Here is a 20,073-nt window from a genome sequence, read left to right on the forward strand (position 1 = left end):
TGTCTCATATATTCAGTCTTTATGTGACATCTGTAACAGGTTTCCCCGTACTCCGTGTTGTTCCATTTTATGGTCCTTCGGAATTATCAAGTGCCTTCAATGCATCTATATGAAAGAATTCCCCTTAAACTGGTTTAACCCTTAGCCTGCTGGCGGCAAGTGACTTTGCCTTTGCGACCAGTGCAGACCAAGATTAGCCTGCACATCCATGCAGTCTGATCATGGTCTGCACTGTTCGCTATTCAGTCAGTAAATTTTCAGCGAACACCCCTTTTAACAGTTAATGGTTCTGTCCAAATTGAAACATGGACAAGTTCATTATAGAAATTTAGCAGGGTAAGGGTTAAAGATGGTGTGGGAGTGTTAGGAGTATTGCACATTTCATTTTCTCTAATGAACAAACTCACTCTAAGAGAATCTTCGATCAGTTTGCTTGGTTGCGCTTTATGCTTCTCAGGTGTGTGTGTGTGTTCGGGTTTAACGTCTTTTTCTTTTAACGTCTGAGTGCTGCCTCACTGGAATATCACGCCGTAGACACGTGGCATGATACCCCACCCAGTCACATTATACTGACACAGGGCTGACCAGTCCTAGCACTATCCTCTTAATGCTGAGCGCCAAGCGAGGAAGCTACTAACTAGTACCATTTTTACGTCTTTGGTATGACGCGGCCGGGGATCGAACCCACGACCTCCCGCACTCGAAGCGGACGCTCTACCACTGGGCTACCGAGGCGGTTATATCTTCCCAGGGATCTTCTTTCCGGTTTTATATGATATGGTTATAGATGACAGAACATTGATCTGGCCTGTTCAAACACAAAATATCTGTTTCATTTTTCACTTCAACATTGAAAATTCAGTACTAGTGCCGTAAGGCCACTTGTGCGACTGCTTGGTACCTCCTGTGTAACCCACCTCTGCCGTTGCCGAGTTTTACGTCAACTTCGTTTAGAATATATGTAATAGTTATAGTATGTGTGAGAGTGTGTTACCAGGATATATCAGAGCTAGGGGTACATCGAGGGTATTTTTCTCTGCACATATCGTCGAGGCCGGTAGGCCGAGACAGATATGTGAAGAGAAAAATAACGAGATGTACCCCTAGCTCTGATATATACTGGTAACACACGAGCATTACATATTATAACTGTTTTATCGCATAGTTTATCATTAAAATTGATATATTATTTTCATTTAAATTTGTTTATTATTATTTTTACTATTTTGATTCCCTTTCTGCGCCTCGCTGACTGAAACACTAAAACTTCTGTTTTAGAAAATGTGTTCCCCAGATAAAAGTACCCAACAAATTTCTGCATTGGTTTTAAATCTTTGCATTTCATTAGCCAGACATATTGTAAAACTTGTTGTTTTGTTTGTAAAAAAATCAAAGAAAAAGAAACATTTGAGAAATCTCAGAATTTCATATATTTCATGTATTTCTGAATTTGGCAGTTACTATCAAGTTTTTGAAATATTCTAGTTTATTTATTCTTTTACTTTATAAATGTAGGTGATTGTGACAATTCTTTCTCTGTGAACTGTAAATTGGAGCTAAAATCATCTTTTCTTTGAAAGGAAAAAATTATACTCCCTTGATAGGACCTCAATAGAGAAAAAGTGTTCCGATATATATCGGAACAGTTTTACTGTGCTGATATATATCGGAACACTTTTTTTCTTATGAAACTCCATAGAGATTTCCGTGTTGATATATATCACAACAGTTTTGTAAGATATCAGCACAGTTTTGTAGTAATAATGTGTGTTACTATGTATAACATGCTGCAAAGATCAAAGGAAAATTGCCGCACTATGCGATAAGAAAATGATATCAAAAACTTAGATCTAATTTTATTGCCAGCCTATCATGTTGTCCTGTTTCACAATGATTTTGAAATTCTATCATTAATGTGTAACATAGATGGTGAAATGAAAGAGATGAGTTACAATTAAGTATTTTGAACAAACTACTGTAATCCTTAATGGTGTTATCATTAATGTGTAACATAGACGGTGAAATGAAAGAGATGAGTTACAATTAAGTATTAAGAACAAACTACTGTAATCCTTAATGGTGTTATCATTAATGTGTAAAATAGACGGTGAAATGAAAGAGATGAGTTACAATTAAGTATTAAGAACAAACTACTGTAATCCTTAATGGTGTTATCATTAATGTGTAACATAGACGGTGAAATGAAAGAGATGAGTTACAATTAAGAACAAACTACTGTAATCCTGTGAACAGTGCGTAGCTTTATGAAATGAATTTACAATCTACATCAGGCAACATCAGATGCTACAAGTACAAGTGGTTAAAAAATAATGTTATTTGTAATCCGTGCACAAAGACACCCTAAAATTTGGATTACTGTTAACAAGCAATGAATTCAGCAGACGACACATTCGTCACACTGTAACTGCGAAAACTGTAGACGAATATTTTGGTGTACATGTAATATCTTTTAATGATACATGTCATTGAAAATATATATAAAATATAACATATTACCTATCATTTTTCAGTAATTTTACTCAGGTCGTTCGTTAGCGTTTTATATCACTTTTTCCAGCATTTCATGTTTACACAAACATAGTCCTTCCTGTGTTGAAATCGTATAGATCTTCGTTAAAGTCAAGATTTGTCTTATGGAAGTTATGCACCCCTGTTTGCCGTGGATCCAACATAACGATCAGCTCTTGGAAGTATAATGTGTATGGGTCAGAATATGACATGTTCATTCTCCAGATGGAAATCAGCAGTGCTATGTAAAATATATTAATCATTTGTGCGAGCCTTTTCTGCATGAATGAAAAGCCAGTCAGTGCAATTAACACCAGTCCAACAGTGTCGATATAATATGTATTTTCATACAGTACATACTGCCGCGACGAGTACCAAATCGAAACCAAACATAACATGTGTATCACTTCAAATAAGTTCAACATCATGAATTTCATTATCAAAATACTTGACCACAATAGTGTGTACGACAAAACTGTAATATATTTACACACTTGACCAGAAAGACTATTGACTCTTGGTTCTTCTAGATCTTCTCCTTTACTTGCACCTTGAAAATCTCTAGGATCTTCTTCATGATCACCATTTTCCTGAGAGTCAGAAGCTTTTCCGTCTTTACCGGTCAGTTCATCATCTTGTTCATCTTCACCATAAACTTCATCGGTACACATTTCTATCTCAAGGTGAAGAGTTGCACTACCTGATTCAAACTTTGAACGTATTTTGCTTAGATCAGATCTGAGGGCTTTGAACCCGTATTTTGAAACATAAGGTCTGTACACATAGTAAAGCTCGTGTAGGAACAACATCAATTCAGAGGTGCAACTGTTGTCATGCACATGAAGGTCTGTGAGTTGGTCCAGAGTCATAGCATTAACTTTTTTCTGCGCAAATCTGTCTTCAGTGTTTCCTTTGACAAGTGATGCTTTAACTTCAGCAAGCCTTGGGTATGTGCTTCTTATCTTTTCTGGTCTCATTTTATTCGTAAGATAGTACAGCAAAGTTTCTTTGCCTCTTTCCATGACGTTGTCGATCGTCCGTGTAGTGTCAGATACTATTCTGGCGTCCAGTAACTTTCTGTGCAGTAGATTTCTTTCTGGATTCATGTAACTTGGAAGACGCTGTTTTTCTATGCAGTTTCGCAGATATTTCAGACAATCAAAAAACCTATCAATAAGAGTGTCCCTTCTGAACTCTTTGAGTGGAAATTGTTCTGCAAGGTGAAGCACAACATTTTTGACCACATACGATGTTATGTCTGGACAAACCGGCGTTATGACATGTTTTGCAAGAAGCCGCATCATCACAAATACTTTGGTTTGCGAGTCATTCAGTGACTGAACTAAAAGCATTTCAGCGGCGTTAAAACTTATTCTCCACTGCAGGTCTTCATCGGTGGTTCCATGCTTTCCTACTGCCACAACATAAACAGGCAACTGAGCAGCTGATCTCACGTCTGTTTTGCTTGGCCAATTATAGGGTCTCTCTTTGTCTTTCCATCTTTTAAGACCTTCTTCATACGACGACGAAAATGCGCCAACAAGATCGGTTTCGATTCCTAAAGCATCCAATGTTTTTGGAATAGCTGGTCCTTTTCTTGTTCCAATTACTACATTCCCTCCAAACCATCCTCGTCGAGATGCCGTCTGCTGTTTCTCCATGAGTGACATGTACTTTTCACTAGACAGGTACTTTCTGTCTCTACGATGAACAACCGCATTTTCTATGTCCTTAAAATACTTTCCATTGCTGTCACAATGTTTGTTCAATGTAAGAAACGCATATCCAGGTGGCGCAGCATCACAATCTAAAAGAAGACAACATTTTTCGTCTTCCTTGTCAAAATCTAAGGCATTTGATGAACAAGTAACACCATGATGAATCTGCATGACATCAGTGTCACTGGTTTCCATGGCGATTCCATCTCGTCTGCTACCAACAATATTTTTTTCAATGTAATCGCATTCCAATAACTTCCGCGTTGCCGCAGCTTTCGCCTCAGATCGTTTGTTATACATTTCTACACGACGTTTTACTGCGCCTTTGTTGAAACCAACCGAGTCCAGCTCCGCATTCAGCAGCAGTGATAACACTTTATCGTCTGCCATATCAGTTTAACTGAAATTGTAATAAAAAATATGTTTTAGATATATATAGAATTAAAAGAAACAGCTTTGTAACTTACCCACTACGGATAAAGGTGGAGTCGGTCAGATTTATATGGAAGGAAGAGTTATATTTTCGTAGTGTTTTATCACGAATCGATAAAACTTTTCATCTTCTCACATACCTTTTGATTCAAATATAATGATGGAAAAACAAAATGCCAAATCCATAAACAGAAACTATTTCATTCCTGCAAAAATGTGTGCAAAACAATTTGGTGTTCATTATTGACTAAATGCTATCTAATGAGTTTTATATTTCGACTTGAATTAATTAATAATCTCTTTTGCGAAAACATTAATCGACCTCGTATCAGCAGGTTATTTGATGTTGTTTTTTTTTTTTTGTTTTTTTCTTTAAAGAATTTCAAACAGCAGAAATAACGATACAGATGCAATTTATTTAAGGCTAACCAAACAATGATCAAAATAATCGAACGAGGTTAAAGTGTGTCCGATATGAAAGAAGCACCGCTACAATGATAAAATAAGGTGTCTGAAGCTGTAAATTATCATACATGTCAAGTTTAAATACTGTATTAATATACCAAGAAAAGAAATCACTTAAATAAGTAAAACTAACTAAGAAGTTTAAGGTTGCCATTATCAAAAAGCTCGTCTGCTTTTTTTTCCCACATTATTTAGAAGTCTATCTGATACCTTTTCCTGTGTCTATAAGCTACTTACTTTTCCGCCTGTTCGATATTGTTTTCCGGTCTATTAGATACTCTCCTATACTCTCTCTTCCGCCTATGTATTTAATACCTTTTTTCTCCTTCTATAAGCTACTTTCTTTTCCCCTTTTTAATCGCCCGCCGTGGTGGAGGGATTATAGGAATGGTCTGCGTCCGCCCTTCCGTCCGTAACAAAATCGTGTCCGGTCCATATCTCCTAAACCCCTTGAAGGATTTTCATGAAACTTGGGTCAAATGATCACCTCATCAAGACGATGTGCAGAACCCATGAGTGAGCCTTGTCGGTTCAAGGTCAAGGTCACAACTCAAGGTCAAAGGTTTGAGCCTGCAATTTTGTGTCCGCTGTATATCTCCTAAACCCCTTGAAGGAATTTTATAAAACTTGGGTCAAATGATGAGTCAGCCATGCCGGCTCAAGGTCAAGGTCACAACTCAAGGTCAAAGGTTTGAGCCTTCCATTTTGTGTCCGCTCTATATCTCTTAAAGGCCTAGATTTTGGCAGTGGGCCAAGGGATTTTTGTCTTCACCAGCACAGTTGGGGGTTAATGACCATCACAGTATGGCTCCAATAAACAAGGGTAATTGTTTATTGGAGAGTCAGTCTACCTTACAAGTGTATCTATTAGTGAGAAGGGGAAACAATGTAATTTATTTTAAATTAAAGAATAATTGATAACTTTAAAGTTATACTAGTTTTTCCTTTGGCATTTCTATGTAAAGAAAAATATTTCTTGATCAAACACACTAATAAGAAATCAGAAACTTATTTTCTCAATATTGAAATAATGAGAAACTTACTTAAAGAAACACGCAAGCTTTTATTTTTTCAAATTCTGTCTGGAGAATTGTGATATTTCTGAAAAATGTGACTTTCACTCATCTAAAGCTTGCAGAATACTGTAAATAACATTTGTCTAAATTAAAAACAGAATGTGCATTTCAAAGTTACAAAGCAAATCATGAAAAATGTCCCTTTTGGCGGCATACTGAAAATGAAAATTGCGTATAGATGGAACACAATAATTCTATATTCATATAATGTTGATTACATGAATACATGAAAATAAATTTCCAAATAAAAAATATTGTTTTTCAGCACAAAGAACTCAGGAAGTTTTACTATACTTGTGTTTTATTATCATTATTTTCATTATTACTGTATCTATTATCATCCTATATGTAATATAATAATAATAATAATAATAATAATAATTATGATATAATAATAATAATTATGATATAATAATAATAATGGTAATATAATAATAATTATTATAATAAAATAATAATAATTATGATTATTTCTATTATTATTATTATGATTATCATTATCATAACATTAAAGTAATAGTTATTATCATCTACATAATATTAAAATAATAATTATTATTATCATTCCACATTTACTGAAGAAAAATTAATTTCTTTCAACTCCACTGCACACATCTTCATGGTCTAGTTGTACGGAATTCCGTATAGTTGGGGTCCCTGCTGTGCTAATTGCCCTCTAATAAGTTGCTATTACATAATCGCTGATAAGCAGCAGATAAGATGGGAGTTGTATACTGGATTTGGGGGGAGGGGGTGGGGGCACTTATATAGTAGTGAATCTAGGCCTTTAAACCCCTTGAAGGAATTTTATAAAACTTGGGTCAAATGATCACCTCATCAAGACGATGTGCAGAACCCATGAGTCAGTCATGCCGGCTCAAGGTCAAGGTCACAACTTAGGGTCAAAGGTTTGAACCTTCCATTTTGTGTCCGCTCTATATCTCCTAAACCCCTTGAAGGATTTTCATCAAACTTTGGTCAAACGATCACCTCATCAAGGCGATGTGCAGAACTTATGAGTCAGCCATGTCGGCTCAAGGTCAAGGTCATAACTGAAGGTCAAAGGTTTGAGCCTTCCATTTCGTGTCCGCTCTATATCTCCTAAACCCCTTGAAGGAATTTTATAAAACTTGGGTCAAATGATTACCTCATCAGAACGATGTGCAGAAATTATGAGTCAACCATGCCAGGTCAAGGTCACAACTAAGGGTCGAAGGTTTGAGCCTTCCATTTGGTGTCCACTCTTGGTATCTCCTTAACCCCTTGAATGATTTTCATCAAACCTGGATCAAATGATCACCTCATCAAGAACTCATGAGTCAGCCATGTCAACTCAAGGTCAAGGTCACAACTGAAGGTCAAAGGTTTCAGCTCTGTATCTCCTAAACCCCTTGAAGGATTTTCATGAAACTTTGGTCAAATGATCACCTCATCAAGACGTTGTGCAGAATTCATGAGTCAGTCATGTCAGTTCAAGGTCAAGGTCACAGCTAAAATCAACGGTTTTACCCTTTCACTATCCATGTACACGCCATGTACCCGGATAATCTTAACTCTGTTCAGCGACCCTAACTCAGTGCCAACATGGCGGATGTAAAGCCGATACAACTTTGTTTTCTGTGTAATTTCGATGTATAAAGGAATTTTCTGTTCTTATGTCTATCTCCATTGATCAAGTATATATTTATTTCAAAATGTATCATGTTAAATAGATCAACCCTTGTGTTTTCAGGTGGAAAAACGACGAACAAGGCAACTTTTTCAATGAAAACTTTTACAAAAAATCTTTAAAAATACTTCTATGCTTTTGATGTCTCGACTATTTTGTTGTTTGAAAGCAAAGATATACTGCTTTATAGGCCCGTTTACACTGTGTTGTTAACCCACTACATGTTGACACAATACATGTTCAAATGTACTGACAGCGAGAAAAGGGATAAAAGCCTAACTTTGATTTGATAAAAACCGAACTCAGTTTACATGAGGAATGGATAAAAACCTAACTTACACGAAATTGCGTGACGGATAAACACCTAACTGGCTAGTATTCTATAGAAATGAATGAGTTGACATGTTATATGTATGCCCACTACAGTCAAATATTTTTTCTTAATTTTAATATGATGCAAATAGCAATGTTTGGAAAAATCTGGATAAACCCTCAAAAATAACTCAGTATAAATGTCAAAATTATTATATTTATATAAGAAATTATTTAATACCACCGATGTTCGAAGTTCTGTAGTCTCCAACCCTCTCCCTCCATCTCACACACACACACACACACACGCACGCACGCACGCACGCACGCACGCACGCACACACACACACACACACTGTTTCAGAAGAATTGTGTTTGTTTCAAATCTTGTATATATCGTATAGTGTAAGAGATTTTTATAGAGGTGCTAATGGAAATATTTTTGACATTGTTTAAATTGGATTAGATTTATGATTAATTATTAAATATGATATTTTTTCAGACGGTAAATAGGAAGAAAAGTGTGTATGTGTGTAGTGTGGTATGGGGAATGATGCATGGACTGACGGACAGGGTGTGTTATCCTTACATTTTCACTTGTCCACGGACACTTAAAAACCCATTTGTCCATAGTCAAATTTCACTTGCTTTGATTTGTAATATTAAACCTTCATGAAAGCGCAAATAGACTTGAGATCGAGGTCTTTATTTAGGACAATAAAATAGAAAAGCATATCTCAGTAACTGTGGTAAAAAATAAGCAGTTTGAAATATTTGCCTTTGAACGTTTATAAAAGTCTGAAATCGCGTAAGCAGTGTTCGGGGTCTTTTGGGTCCATGCCCGAAACACTGCCCACGCAATGATGCAAAGCCAGATGAATTCAGAGAAAGACCTTAAAACTTTCCGACTTATTTAAGTCATACTTGCGATCTCTGTGTGCTTTGATTTTAATTTGGCTGACTACTGGCTGGCTCAAATATTTCCTTTGACAGTGACTTATTGTCTCAGCAGTTGGAATTCTACTTACAAACTTGTCATAATACTTTTTTAAGTTGTTTACGTTTCTGATGTCTTTAAATGTCCTTATAGTTCTCTGTGTGTAACCCTTGTTTTCCTGTTTTAGTTTTAGTTACAGAATGCTATATGCTGATGATACAAATATTTTCTTCAGCTACTTTAAGTATTCTTATGTTCCCTTTAGCATGTATATGATTTCTTCTTTTATGTTGTTTTTCTTTTAAATGCATGTTGTAAAATGTGACTCTCTATTTTTCTGTAGTGTCGGCTAATCTTTTTTTATGTTGCTTTAAATGTGCTAAATCTGTATGTGGTAAATTACTTTTTCCTTTTATTTGCAAGTACCTATCATGTGCTATTTTGTTTTAATGCGCTGTAACATGTATGTGATACTTTGTGATTTGTTTCTTATCTACTTAGAGCCAGATGCTTTATTTGCTTTAATGTGCTTTAACATAGTTGCATTTTATTACAGCTGTTTTAGTTATGTTGAGCTTATTTACATGTGTTTGTCGGAAAATAGCTTTAAGCTAGTGTTATATGTTTATACTTATCCGACGTTAAATAAATCTTCTTGTATCTAAATCTTCTCTGATATTTTATCATAGTCACCGAATTACAGTGTGCGCGAGACCTAGTCAAAGAACCCATTATCTTTATCACCTCCATACACTTGAAGCAACACACAATCTAAATGATATTTTATGTTTTATCATTTTATACCTGAAAAAGTATGCTTGTCCGCTGACACACAGAATGAAAAATGCACTTGTCCGCTGGCAAAAAAATCACGAGTCGGATAAGTTGGACATAGGATCCCCACATCCCTGCAGGGGTGGGTAGATCAAAGAACTTCGAGCATCAACAGTCCATAAAAAAGCACAAACGAACAGCCGTTTTCGTTTGGTTAGGTGTTTATCCATTCTAAGTTCGTATTTATCCGACACTGTTTCCTATACCAGTTAGGAATTATCCGAAAATTTAAACCTACCTCATAATCAATACAATTTTTAAACTATAAAAATCAATTTCAAACTTTGATACTGTTAAACATTGTCAAAGAGATATTTATGGAACTAATACATTTAATAAGTAAGGTCTTACTGCAATTTCTGGTACTTTAAAACAGTTAGAAACATAAAACATGTTCATTCTGAAGACTTTTTTTAGTACATTTTAATGAATTCCAGCCACATAATGTGACATTTCGATTGAAATATTTAGTTCACAAAACATGTCATCAATACAGGATATTATGACTATCAAAAGTTTTACGCTAACATTGCATACTCACATAAAAACATGAAAAAGACAAGTAAATTAACTACATACATCGTCTTTCTGTCAGCCATTTTGGCACTGAGTTAGGGTCGCTGAACAGAGTTAAGATTATCCGGGTACATGGCGTGTTATATATTGTTTAAAGTACAGTAAACTGAAGTTTTTATAATTGGTTGATTTATCGTGCATTGAAATCCCGCAATAATTGTCTTTGTAGTTTTATAACAATTTAGGTACAGTCATTATCCTACTATTTGATTGCTTATTTTGTAATAATCCTGACCATGTGAAATATTACATTCACAAGACGTCTACGCTAACGGTTTAAAGAGTCAAATTTCTATAATAAAATTATAATAATTATAATGTCAAAAATTGATAAACTGTTGGTTGAGAAATCGGCAAAGAGACATTTTCAATGCTAAAAGCTTTTGAATAGGACAATTTGTATATCACTGCAGAAGTAATTTGTCACGCATAATATTTTCAGACATCATAGATATATCTTATAATTGTACTATAAAATTATCAATTATTCCATGGTCCCAATGTTGTAGAAAATAAAATATAAAAGAAATCAAATAATTACACCTAGTTAAATCCTACGCGTATTGCCAAGGTTTGACACCGGTACAAGTCACACGATATTACAGTATCTGATAACCAATTCTTATCGCATAGTGCGGCAATTTTCCTTTGATCTTTGCAGCATGTTATACATAGTAACACACATTATTACTACAAAACTGTGCTGATATCTTACAAAACTGTTGCGATATATATCAACACGGAAATCTCTATGGAGTTTCATAAGAAAAAAAGTGTTCCGATATATATCAGCACAGTAAAACTGTTCCGATATATATCGGAACACTTTTTCTCTATTGAGGTCCTATCAAGGGAGTATAATTTTTTCCTTTCAAAGAAAAGATGATTTTAGCCCCAATTTACAGTTCACAGAGAAAGAATTGTCACAAACACCTACATTTATAAAGTAAAAGAATAAATAAACTAGAATATTTCAAAAACTTGATAGTTATTGCCAAATTCAGAAATACATGAAATATATGAAATTCTGAGATTTCTCAAATGTTTCTTTTTCTTTGATTTTTTTTTTACAAACAAAACAACAAGTTTTACAATATGTCTGGCCAATGAAATGCAAAGATTTAAAACCAATGCAGAAATTTGTTGGGTACTTTTATCTGGGGAACACATTTTCTAAAACAGAAGTTTTAGTGTTTCAGTCAGCGAGGCGCAGAAAGGGAATCAAAATAGTAAAAATAATAATAAACAAATTTAAATGAAAATGATATATAAATTTTAATGATAAACTATGCGATAAAACAGTTATAATATGTAGTGCTCGTGTGTTACCAGGATATATCAGAGCTAGGGGTACATCTCGTTATTTTTCTCTTCACATATCTGTCTCGGCCTACCGGCCTCGACGATATGTGCAGAGAAAAATACCCTCGATGTACCCCTAGCTCTGATATATCCTGGTAACACACTCTCACACATACTATAACTATTACACAGTGAGATAAATATGTTCTTTCTTTATAACTGGTGATTATATTTTTTTCAATGGCCTTATAGGTAACTAAATTATAGTATTATATTTCAGAAGACCTTAAACAACATTCTAAAAAGATTGCCCAATCAAGATTTTTGTGTAATACTTGGGTTTGGATGTCGTTGAGATTATATCAACAATCACGCTATGTTTTTAATATTTTTCTATGGTTCAATATTGTTGGTAAAATGTCTACCCAATGTTAATGTTAAAGCCTGAAATTTTCGTTTTTTCGAACTTCGCCATTGTGATCTCTCGCTTCTCCGTCATGAGCAGGCGATAAAATGCACCATTTGCCGTTCTCACATTGATAAATAATCAAGGGGAGGATACACCGACCCCCCCCCCCCCCCCCCATCCCCATTACGTCTGCGTACTATGAAAAATGCCCTAGCTACGCGCCTGACAGTATTAACAGTCAAAACATATTAGTGGTTTCTATAAAAATCATTCGGATTAAGGAAATTTTGTATATTCGAGTACAACAAAAAATAACAGGCAACTTACCACTGAGATTATCTCCCAATCGGGGTAATATTATTCTTGCCTACCTATCGGGGAAAGTATACATTTATCCGAGCACGCGCCGGGGAACGATATTCCTGTCTTTCCCTAGGGAAAAATCTTGTCTAAAATAGCGTGCACTAAGGTGACGTTACATAGTACTGGTACGATTGTGACGTCATAAACTTTATAAATAATGTCAGGAAATACCAAAAACCTATTTGTCTCAACGATCTATTTTGAACATGATAAGCAAGAAAAATGATCTAACATGTCTGCCTGTGTAAGACAGCTGTTTTCCCTACCCTCGGGATAGCATGGATAAAAAACCTCGCTAACGCTCGGTTTTCCATTCCACACTGTCCCTCGGGTAGGGAAAACCCCGTCTTACACAGGCAGGCATGTAAGATCCTTATAAACATATTTTTCAGTTGTTGTGTTCCTAGCTTTGAAATATTTTATTATTATACAGCTGTATATACATGTACATTGTATACATTATATGGTTTTAAACTTTAGTGCCGTTTGCTATTTAATCATGATAAGTTTCAAAAAGTAAGGTATTACAAAATGGTAAAAAATGACGTTCCCATGGTAGGATATGAACCCATGACCCTCGCTGAGAGTGACGGCAAATTTGTGTTAAAATTAAGACGAAAACAACAGAGTTATCGAGGTAATTAATTTGAATAAGATAGCACATAACCTTAAATCAGGAAGAATAACAGTGAAAAAGCATTTATTTTTATCCGTTAACGAAAAGTTGACTTTCTTAGAAAAAGACTTTTGCGCATATTTGCAAAGTAAAATTTCAGTTTGATATGTGGAAACAAGAATCAAATATCGGGGAATCGTTCATTCAACCTCCGCAATGATACGCAGTGCCTGATTTTTGCGTGAAAATCGTTATTTCTTGTCTGACAAAATCGCAAATAATATTAACAAAGAATTAAACAAACAACATTTTTGGTTACCAATATATTTTCGTATAAGAAGTTTTTGTTTCTATCTTATTTTTGGAAAACCAGGCTTCACTAGTACGATTACTTTACACAGTTAATCTTTCAGAATTTGTGAGGGTCATAGGTTCGGATCCCACTCTGAGAAAATCTTTTTCCCAATTTTGTGGCGATTTTCCTTTTTGAAAATGAACATGATTTAATTGCAAGCAATACTTACTAGAGTTTCAATCACGAAAAGGTATATATAGTATAATTACAAAGTTAGGAGAATGAAAACTGAAGAAACAGCTGAAATTACCGTAATACAAAGTATATAAGTATTTTCTATCAAATGCAGACGTATAAAACACTTTCATGTAGTAATGCTCGTGTAAAAATCATTCTGATCAAGGAAGAATAAAATGAATCAGTCATAGGTATTTTAAATGCATTCGATATTGTTTTTGTTTTATCTAAACTTTTATGTACATGTACTAAGTATTTTCATGATTTTGATATATTTGTGTTTCCCAGAAAAAAAGAAGTATTTAAGTGCTATTAATACCAGTAAAGCATATGTATGCCACTGTCAATACTAAAATAAATGTACTTGCACTCATAATAAATACAGCATTAGTGTGTCATCGAATAGGGAAATGTCTTATTTTTTGTTGGACAGTTACATGCATAAAGTATGAAATAATCTTATGTAAAAATGAATAATGTCGTTGTGTATTTGAAAGCCTTCTATTCAATAAAAATCCTTTTTTTGTCACAGCCCCGGCAATAAAATTTCTGTTTTCAAGTTTCCATTAACGATTAGTACATGTGTGATAAGTTATGAAGATATCGGAATTCATTCAATGTATAACATATTGTGTTTTCTGACACCTTGGGGACTCATCTGTTTCTTGTTTCTTTTTTCATTAGCACTGTCAGTTCAATCACCAGTGATTTTCGCTCTTCGTTTCCAAAAAAAAACGATAAGTGCTACCGCAATATACATACGGTATGATATATCATTGGATGTACAAAACTGATCATCAAACAAAATTTCTTAAAATGTCGTTTTTCTACAGACCTGAAGTTGAAGCAAATATCATGTGCAGATAATTGTATGCCAAATTCATACTTATAGTTGAAAGATAGGAATGTCAGTGGCAGGAAAAATTCTCCTTTTGGTCAGTGAGCATTATGTATTGTAAAAATTACCCTTGGTATGTGTAGAACGCTGAGACTTTGAGATGTCATACTTTACACATATACGAGACCGTCAATGATAACACTTGATATATCAATAGCCTCGACAAACAGAAACTTTCATTTTTGTGTTACAACTTTTTTGTTTGTATAATTCTAAAAGCGATAGTTTACAAAGGTAAGATGCTTATCAAAACACAGCAAATCATAGACTGTTCTGTAGAACTATAAGTATTAAAATAATGTGCTTCATGTTGGAGGTTCTAGTGACAATTTTTCTACAGGACATATCTGTCCGTAACGTGAATATCTAATTTTATGAAGTTTTTTAGAATATAAGTTAAAATTGTTTTGTTGTTGTTTTCCATGTGTTTAATTGTATCACGACCTCCATATTTTGACAAATGTTAATAAACCCGTGCAGCCGCAGCATTATCATTTTATTAGAACCGTCGTAAACTACAAATATTTCGGACATGTACAACACATTTCGTTGCCTATGCTTTGTTGAAACATTTTTGTAACATCCATTTTTATACATGGCGATCACTGAACAAAATACGCGCGAAAAATAGCATGAAAATTCCGTGTTAAGATAATCGCACGAGTTAGCTATGATCTAGGCTTGTTTAAACAGTATTTACAACGTACTGGAGTCAGATCCTTGTGACCTTTTCTTTGATGTGTGGTAGATAATATCAATCAGATAATGCACTAGTGTTATGATTTATGTGGTCTCTAAATTTGACAAATACTTCATAAATAAAACTGTGTTAAAATATCTCGGCTTTGCAGTATTTATTTCTGTTGACATAAATAATTGCATTACTAGTAGACAGCTGATTATAGGTAATGAACATAAAAAATGCAGCCGTTTTGCAAATGCAGGACAGTAATTTGAGAGGTATTAGTATCTACTTTACTTTTGGGAGACCAAAAACTCTGTATTTTATTCCTAAACTGTTGGAGTGAAGTTAGAGGTATGCAACTTATTTCTTTGCCTTAACCAAAAGGAAGCCTTGAGAGACATGCAAACTTTGGCCTTTTAACAATGATAAGCACCTATGTTGGCTGATTATGAATAAACCCGAGACCCTAATTTAAAAGTTATTAAAAATGCCACATATGCAATGTAAAAATCAATTTTGTACTCGAAGTAACCGCTATTTGGCGGAGACAAATATAAGTTAGTGCGCATATTTACAGAATACATGAATAAAACATAGCTGAAAAAATATAGTTATTGCATTTCAAAAAAGCTAAGGTTCTGGGTTTGTGAATAAACAAGTATTGTTCGATCAGTAGTGTTATATTGCCAAGTAAAAAGAACTCATTTGGCCGACAATTTTTTTTTTTTGCTAGAAATTTAGTGTAAAGTTTTTTTTCTATTGAAAAATCTTAAAGTACTGCTGTACCTATACAGGAAATAATTAAGATTATTCGATAGCTTTTATTGATATGATAAATACCACTCAATTATTTTATATATAGATGAAGGTTTGAAATGTTGAAGAATTTAAAAAGAATTGGCTTAATTATGAAATCGCACATAATCCCCAAACAGGACACAGGAACCGTGTGAATCCCGCTGAAATACCAGTGACTGTTCAGTTGCCGATACCTGCACCCTATAAATAATACTTAGCAAGATCATTAAAAATAAGTATTCATTGATTGAAGTTGCAAGTCGTAAATTTCAGTTTACCGGTAATAGGCCGTTTGTATACCGAATGAATTACCATAAGTAAATTTGAAATGAACAAATAAATTATATCGATAATTTAGAAGAATTAACGAAATGTAAATAAAGATATATATGATACCAAGAATTTAGAAGAGTTAACGAAATGCAAATAAAGAGGAAAAAGTATATTAATTCGAACAAAATTTGTTCAATACGTTCATATTTCTTTTCTTTGAGCGGGTGCAAACGTCCTTTTTAACAACTATAGACTTTGAGATATAGCTGTAGTGGTGTCATCTGTTTACATATTGCATTATTAACCGTTGTAAATTCTTTATAGATCTAATACTGACAGATATTTTCGGAAAAAGCAATGCATATATAAGCACCACTTGAACTTGAAAGTTTGTAAAATGAATATATAGTGATAGATCATAAATAAACTGTATATTTTGAGTGATGCTCCTGAATATTGTAATATTTTAATACAATATTTCTATTATCAAACATTTTATTAACATGGCAATAACAGCAAAATGGTGAAACGATAAGCCGGACAAGGTATTCGGAAACATAGATATCGTCTTGTGAAAGTGAAAACATATATAATTGGTAATTAATTAATGATCAACATTATTATTTCACCCATGAGCTTAAAATGACGAAAACATGTGTTAAATCAGTGATAATGATTTAAATCTTGGTGTGTATGTATTACGAGTTGTATACAGGTTAACTGGGGAACTGCAGAAAATTGCGAAGGTTACACACTCTGGTAAAATTCTAATTGTGTGTGAGATATGTGTATGACTAGAACCTGCAAACCGGGGAATAAATTTTTATCGCTCAGAGTAGGCTCAAATTTCGAGAGATGACTAATTTCAAGGTCAGGATTAACGTGGCATTGTTAGATTGAACCGGGGAATTCCCCGGTTCGTGGCGTATCCCCGCTTTGTTGGTGTGTATTCATACGAAATTACCCAGTTGGCTATGTTTACACACACACACACACACACACGCGCGCGCGCACACACACACACACACACAAAGACAAAACATGAAAAAAAAACTCACGTAGATTCGACCCCACAAAATGATTACGCGCAAGACCCAGACCCCTAGCTCCAAGATCAAGTTTACACTTAGAAGTGAAGTGAAAGCTAAGGTCAAAAAGGTCTGTTTCATATCCGGTTCGTAACTCTGTCATTAATCAAGAAATTTCGAAATTAATTTGCAGAAATATTCCCCGATAACGAGAAAACGTGTCGTGCATAACAACCAGACCACTAGCTAACTTAGATTAAAAAGCTAAAATTTATGTTTCTTGTCCAGTCAATAACTCTGCCGTCATCAAACATTATTTGTCACAGTTTTCCCTATGATGAGTTAGTGTTTCATGTTCAAGACCCAGACCCTAGCTCTACGGTCAAGGTTGCCTTCGGAGAATCTTTTTCTCTTGTCGAAAAATTAGTCATACCTTAACTATTCTGGCATATTTTGCGCATCGAACTGTAGCATTCTTGGACAAACCTCGGGGGCGTTTGTCACTAATAGTGCCATCTCTTGTTTGAGCTTCAATTCTAACTTTGAGAGTTATGTATATATTTGTACTTATCCCTTTAAAATGTCAAGGTCAGTAGTGGCTATTGTCAAGTTACCTTAAAGACACACCACTAACTAACTGTAACTTTTTTTATTATATACCTATATAAATTCTGTAAAAAATCGGCTTGTATTTTACAATTAAATATGAACAGACAGACAAAAATTCCGTATTGTACCTTTTAAATTCCGTATTGTACCTTCCGTATTGTATGTTGCCGGACTTTTTTCATTAATATGCATGATCCGACACATTTCTATAAACAGCGCACATACAAAACTTCACTAAGTTCCATTTAATATCGATAAACATTGAAGATTTCGTTCAAGAACAAAACAAGAATCAAAATGGTAAAGGTATATAATAAAAGGGTCATTATAACAGTAGCTAGATCTGGGACTTTGTATTCGGCTCTCGTGGATTTTGCAAGGTCGGATCACACTCGGCGCTTGCGCGCCTCGTGAGATCCGATCTGGCAAAATCTACTCGAGCCGAATACTGCATCCCAGATCAAGCTACTGTTATAATAACCCTATTGTATTTCCATAATGCTGTCTGACTAAAGTACATCTCCTATTACGTTATACTTAGGATCTGAAGACGTGCTATTGATAGCCTCGTTCTGACGACCATTCCGTTAGCCAGGCAGAAGGCTTACTTACAACATTTTGTAAGAATAAAAAATCTGTAAGCGACTGGTCCCGGATTCGAGTCCCTGGCAGCCTACACATTTTTACTTACTTACAACATTTTGTAAGAATAAAAACTGGGTTTTTGATAGTTACATTTTTTATGACGTAAAGTGTCAGCCGGTTAGCTCTGTCGGTAAAGTGTTAGCTTCGGTAGAGCACTTGCTCTGTAAGCGACTGGTCCCGGATTCGAGTCCCTGACAGCCTACACATTTTTCTTATCTTTGACATTCGAACAAGTCGTCTGATTGGTTAAAATAAAAAATTCTGTAAAATCAAAAATATACAGAATACGATTAAGAATGGGTCATTCTCGGATCTTCGTTTAGAAGATCAAGTACTTCAGTCAGATTGTTCCATAATTGTAATTATACATTTTTGTATGGAGAAATGAGAAATAGCAAGTGTCTAATTACAGTTTGACAGTAACAGATATAAGGCTATGACAATGAATTACTAAATATATTATTCAATTAATGTAGCAGTATGCACGGTGCTTCATGTATTAAGGTGAGTTTAGATAACACTTTGTTTCTATATACAGTGTAAGATAGTTATTATTCTATTTTTTTTATAAAACTATACTGAGAAGAGAATGACTGAGTAAGTTTGCAGATGAAGTTATGAAAACCGGACTGAGCTTGTCCACCTGTCATCTTGTAGAATAGTTGTATGATACCAGTATTACCAGAATTATTTGCACAAAGTTCATGTTGGAGGAAAAATTAGACCACTAGGTATTGACGGGTCTTTAACTCTTCTAAATTGTTAAATACCGATGGATAAAATAAATGCTATAGCCTATAATTAACGGTCAATGTGAATACGTTAATGTTACACACCGATAGACACACGAAAACTACATGCAGATATAGACTTGCCACAGTTCTCTACTGCGAAAATCTAAAGTGGTAATTTTGACTGGGAATTCACGGCATGAAACCGTAGATTACATGACCGAACAATTAGAGTTGAAATGTTAAAATTATTTATACATTGTGGTATAAATAATGTTCGGAAGTGAATTGAAGTTACGCATATTATATGCCCTTATACTAGAAAACGTTCGCTTAGTAAATTTACGTAAATTAAAAAAAAGTCTGCCATAACGTACGTACCTGTTTCCTACTTGAAAAACGAAACTAGAAAAACCAAAGATTTGTGACTCGTCGTATCGGAAAACATAATCAATATGACATAAATATACACGGTATATCTACATATTAATTTGTACAGTTCGATTACTCAGTATATCTACATACAGTTCGATTACTAGGTCATACGTGTTTATACGTTTTCAAACCAAAATTTCTCTACTTACAAAATGAGCTTTCTACCTTTTGATTATGTTTTGTTTTAGCTTGAGTTCACGT

At 34.5% G+C, this 20,073-nt stretch overlaps 1 protein-coding gene across 1 annotated transcript; it reads right to left on the minus strand.

The window, feature by feature from the left end:
* Positions 1–2,241: 2,241 nt before the first annotated feature.
* Positions 2,242–19,934, minus strand: LOC128547289 (uncharacterized). The gene is made up of 2 exons (XM_053519518.1): positions 19,819–19,934; positions 2,242–4,647 (listed from the first exon to the last, which is right to left on the minus strand). The coding sequence occupies exon 2, from the start codon at positions 4,635–4,637 to the stop codon at positions 2,589–2,591; it is 2,049 nt and encodes a 682-aa protein (XP_053375493.1). The 5' UTR covers positions 4,638–4,647; positions 19,819–19,934; the 3' UTR covers positions 2,242–2,588.
* Between the last annotated feature and the right edge of the window lie 139 nt (positions 19,935–20,073).

Source organism: Mercenaria mercenaria, chromosome 12 (genome assembly GCF_021730395.1).
Source record: "Mercenaria mercenaria strain notata chromosome 12, MADL_Memer_1, whole genome shotgun sequence".
Lineage (NCBI taxonomy): Eukaryota > Metazoa > Mollusca > Bivalvia > Venerida > Veneridae > Mercenaria > Mercenaria mercenaria.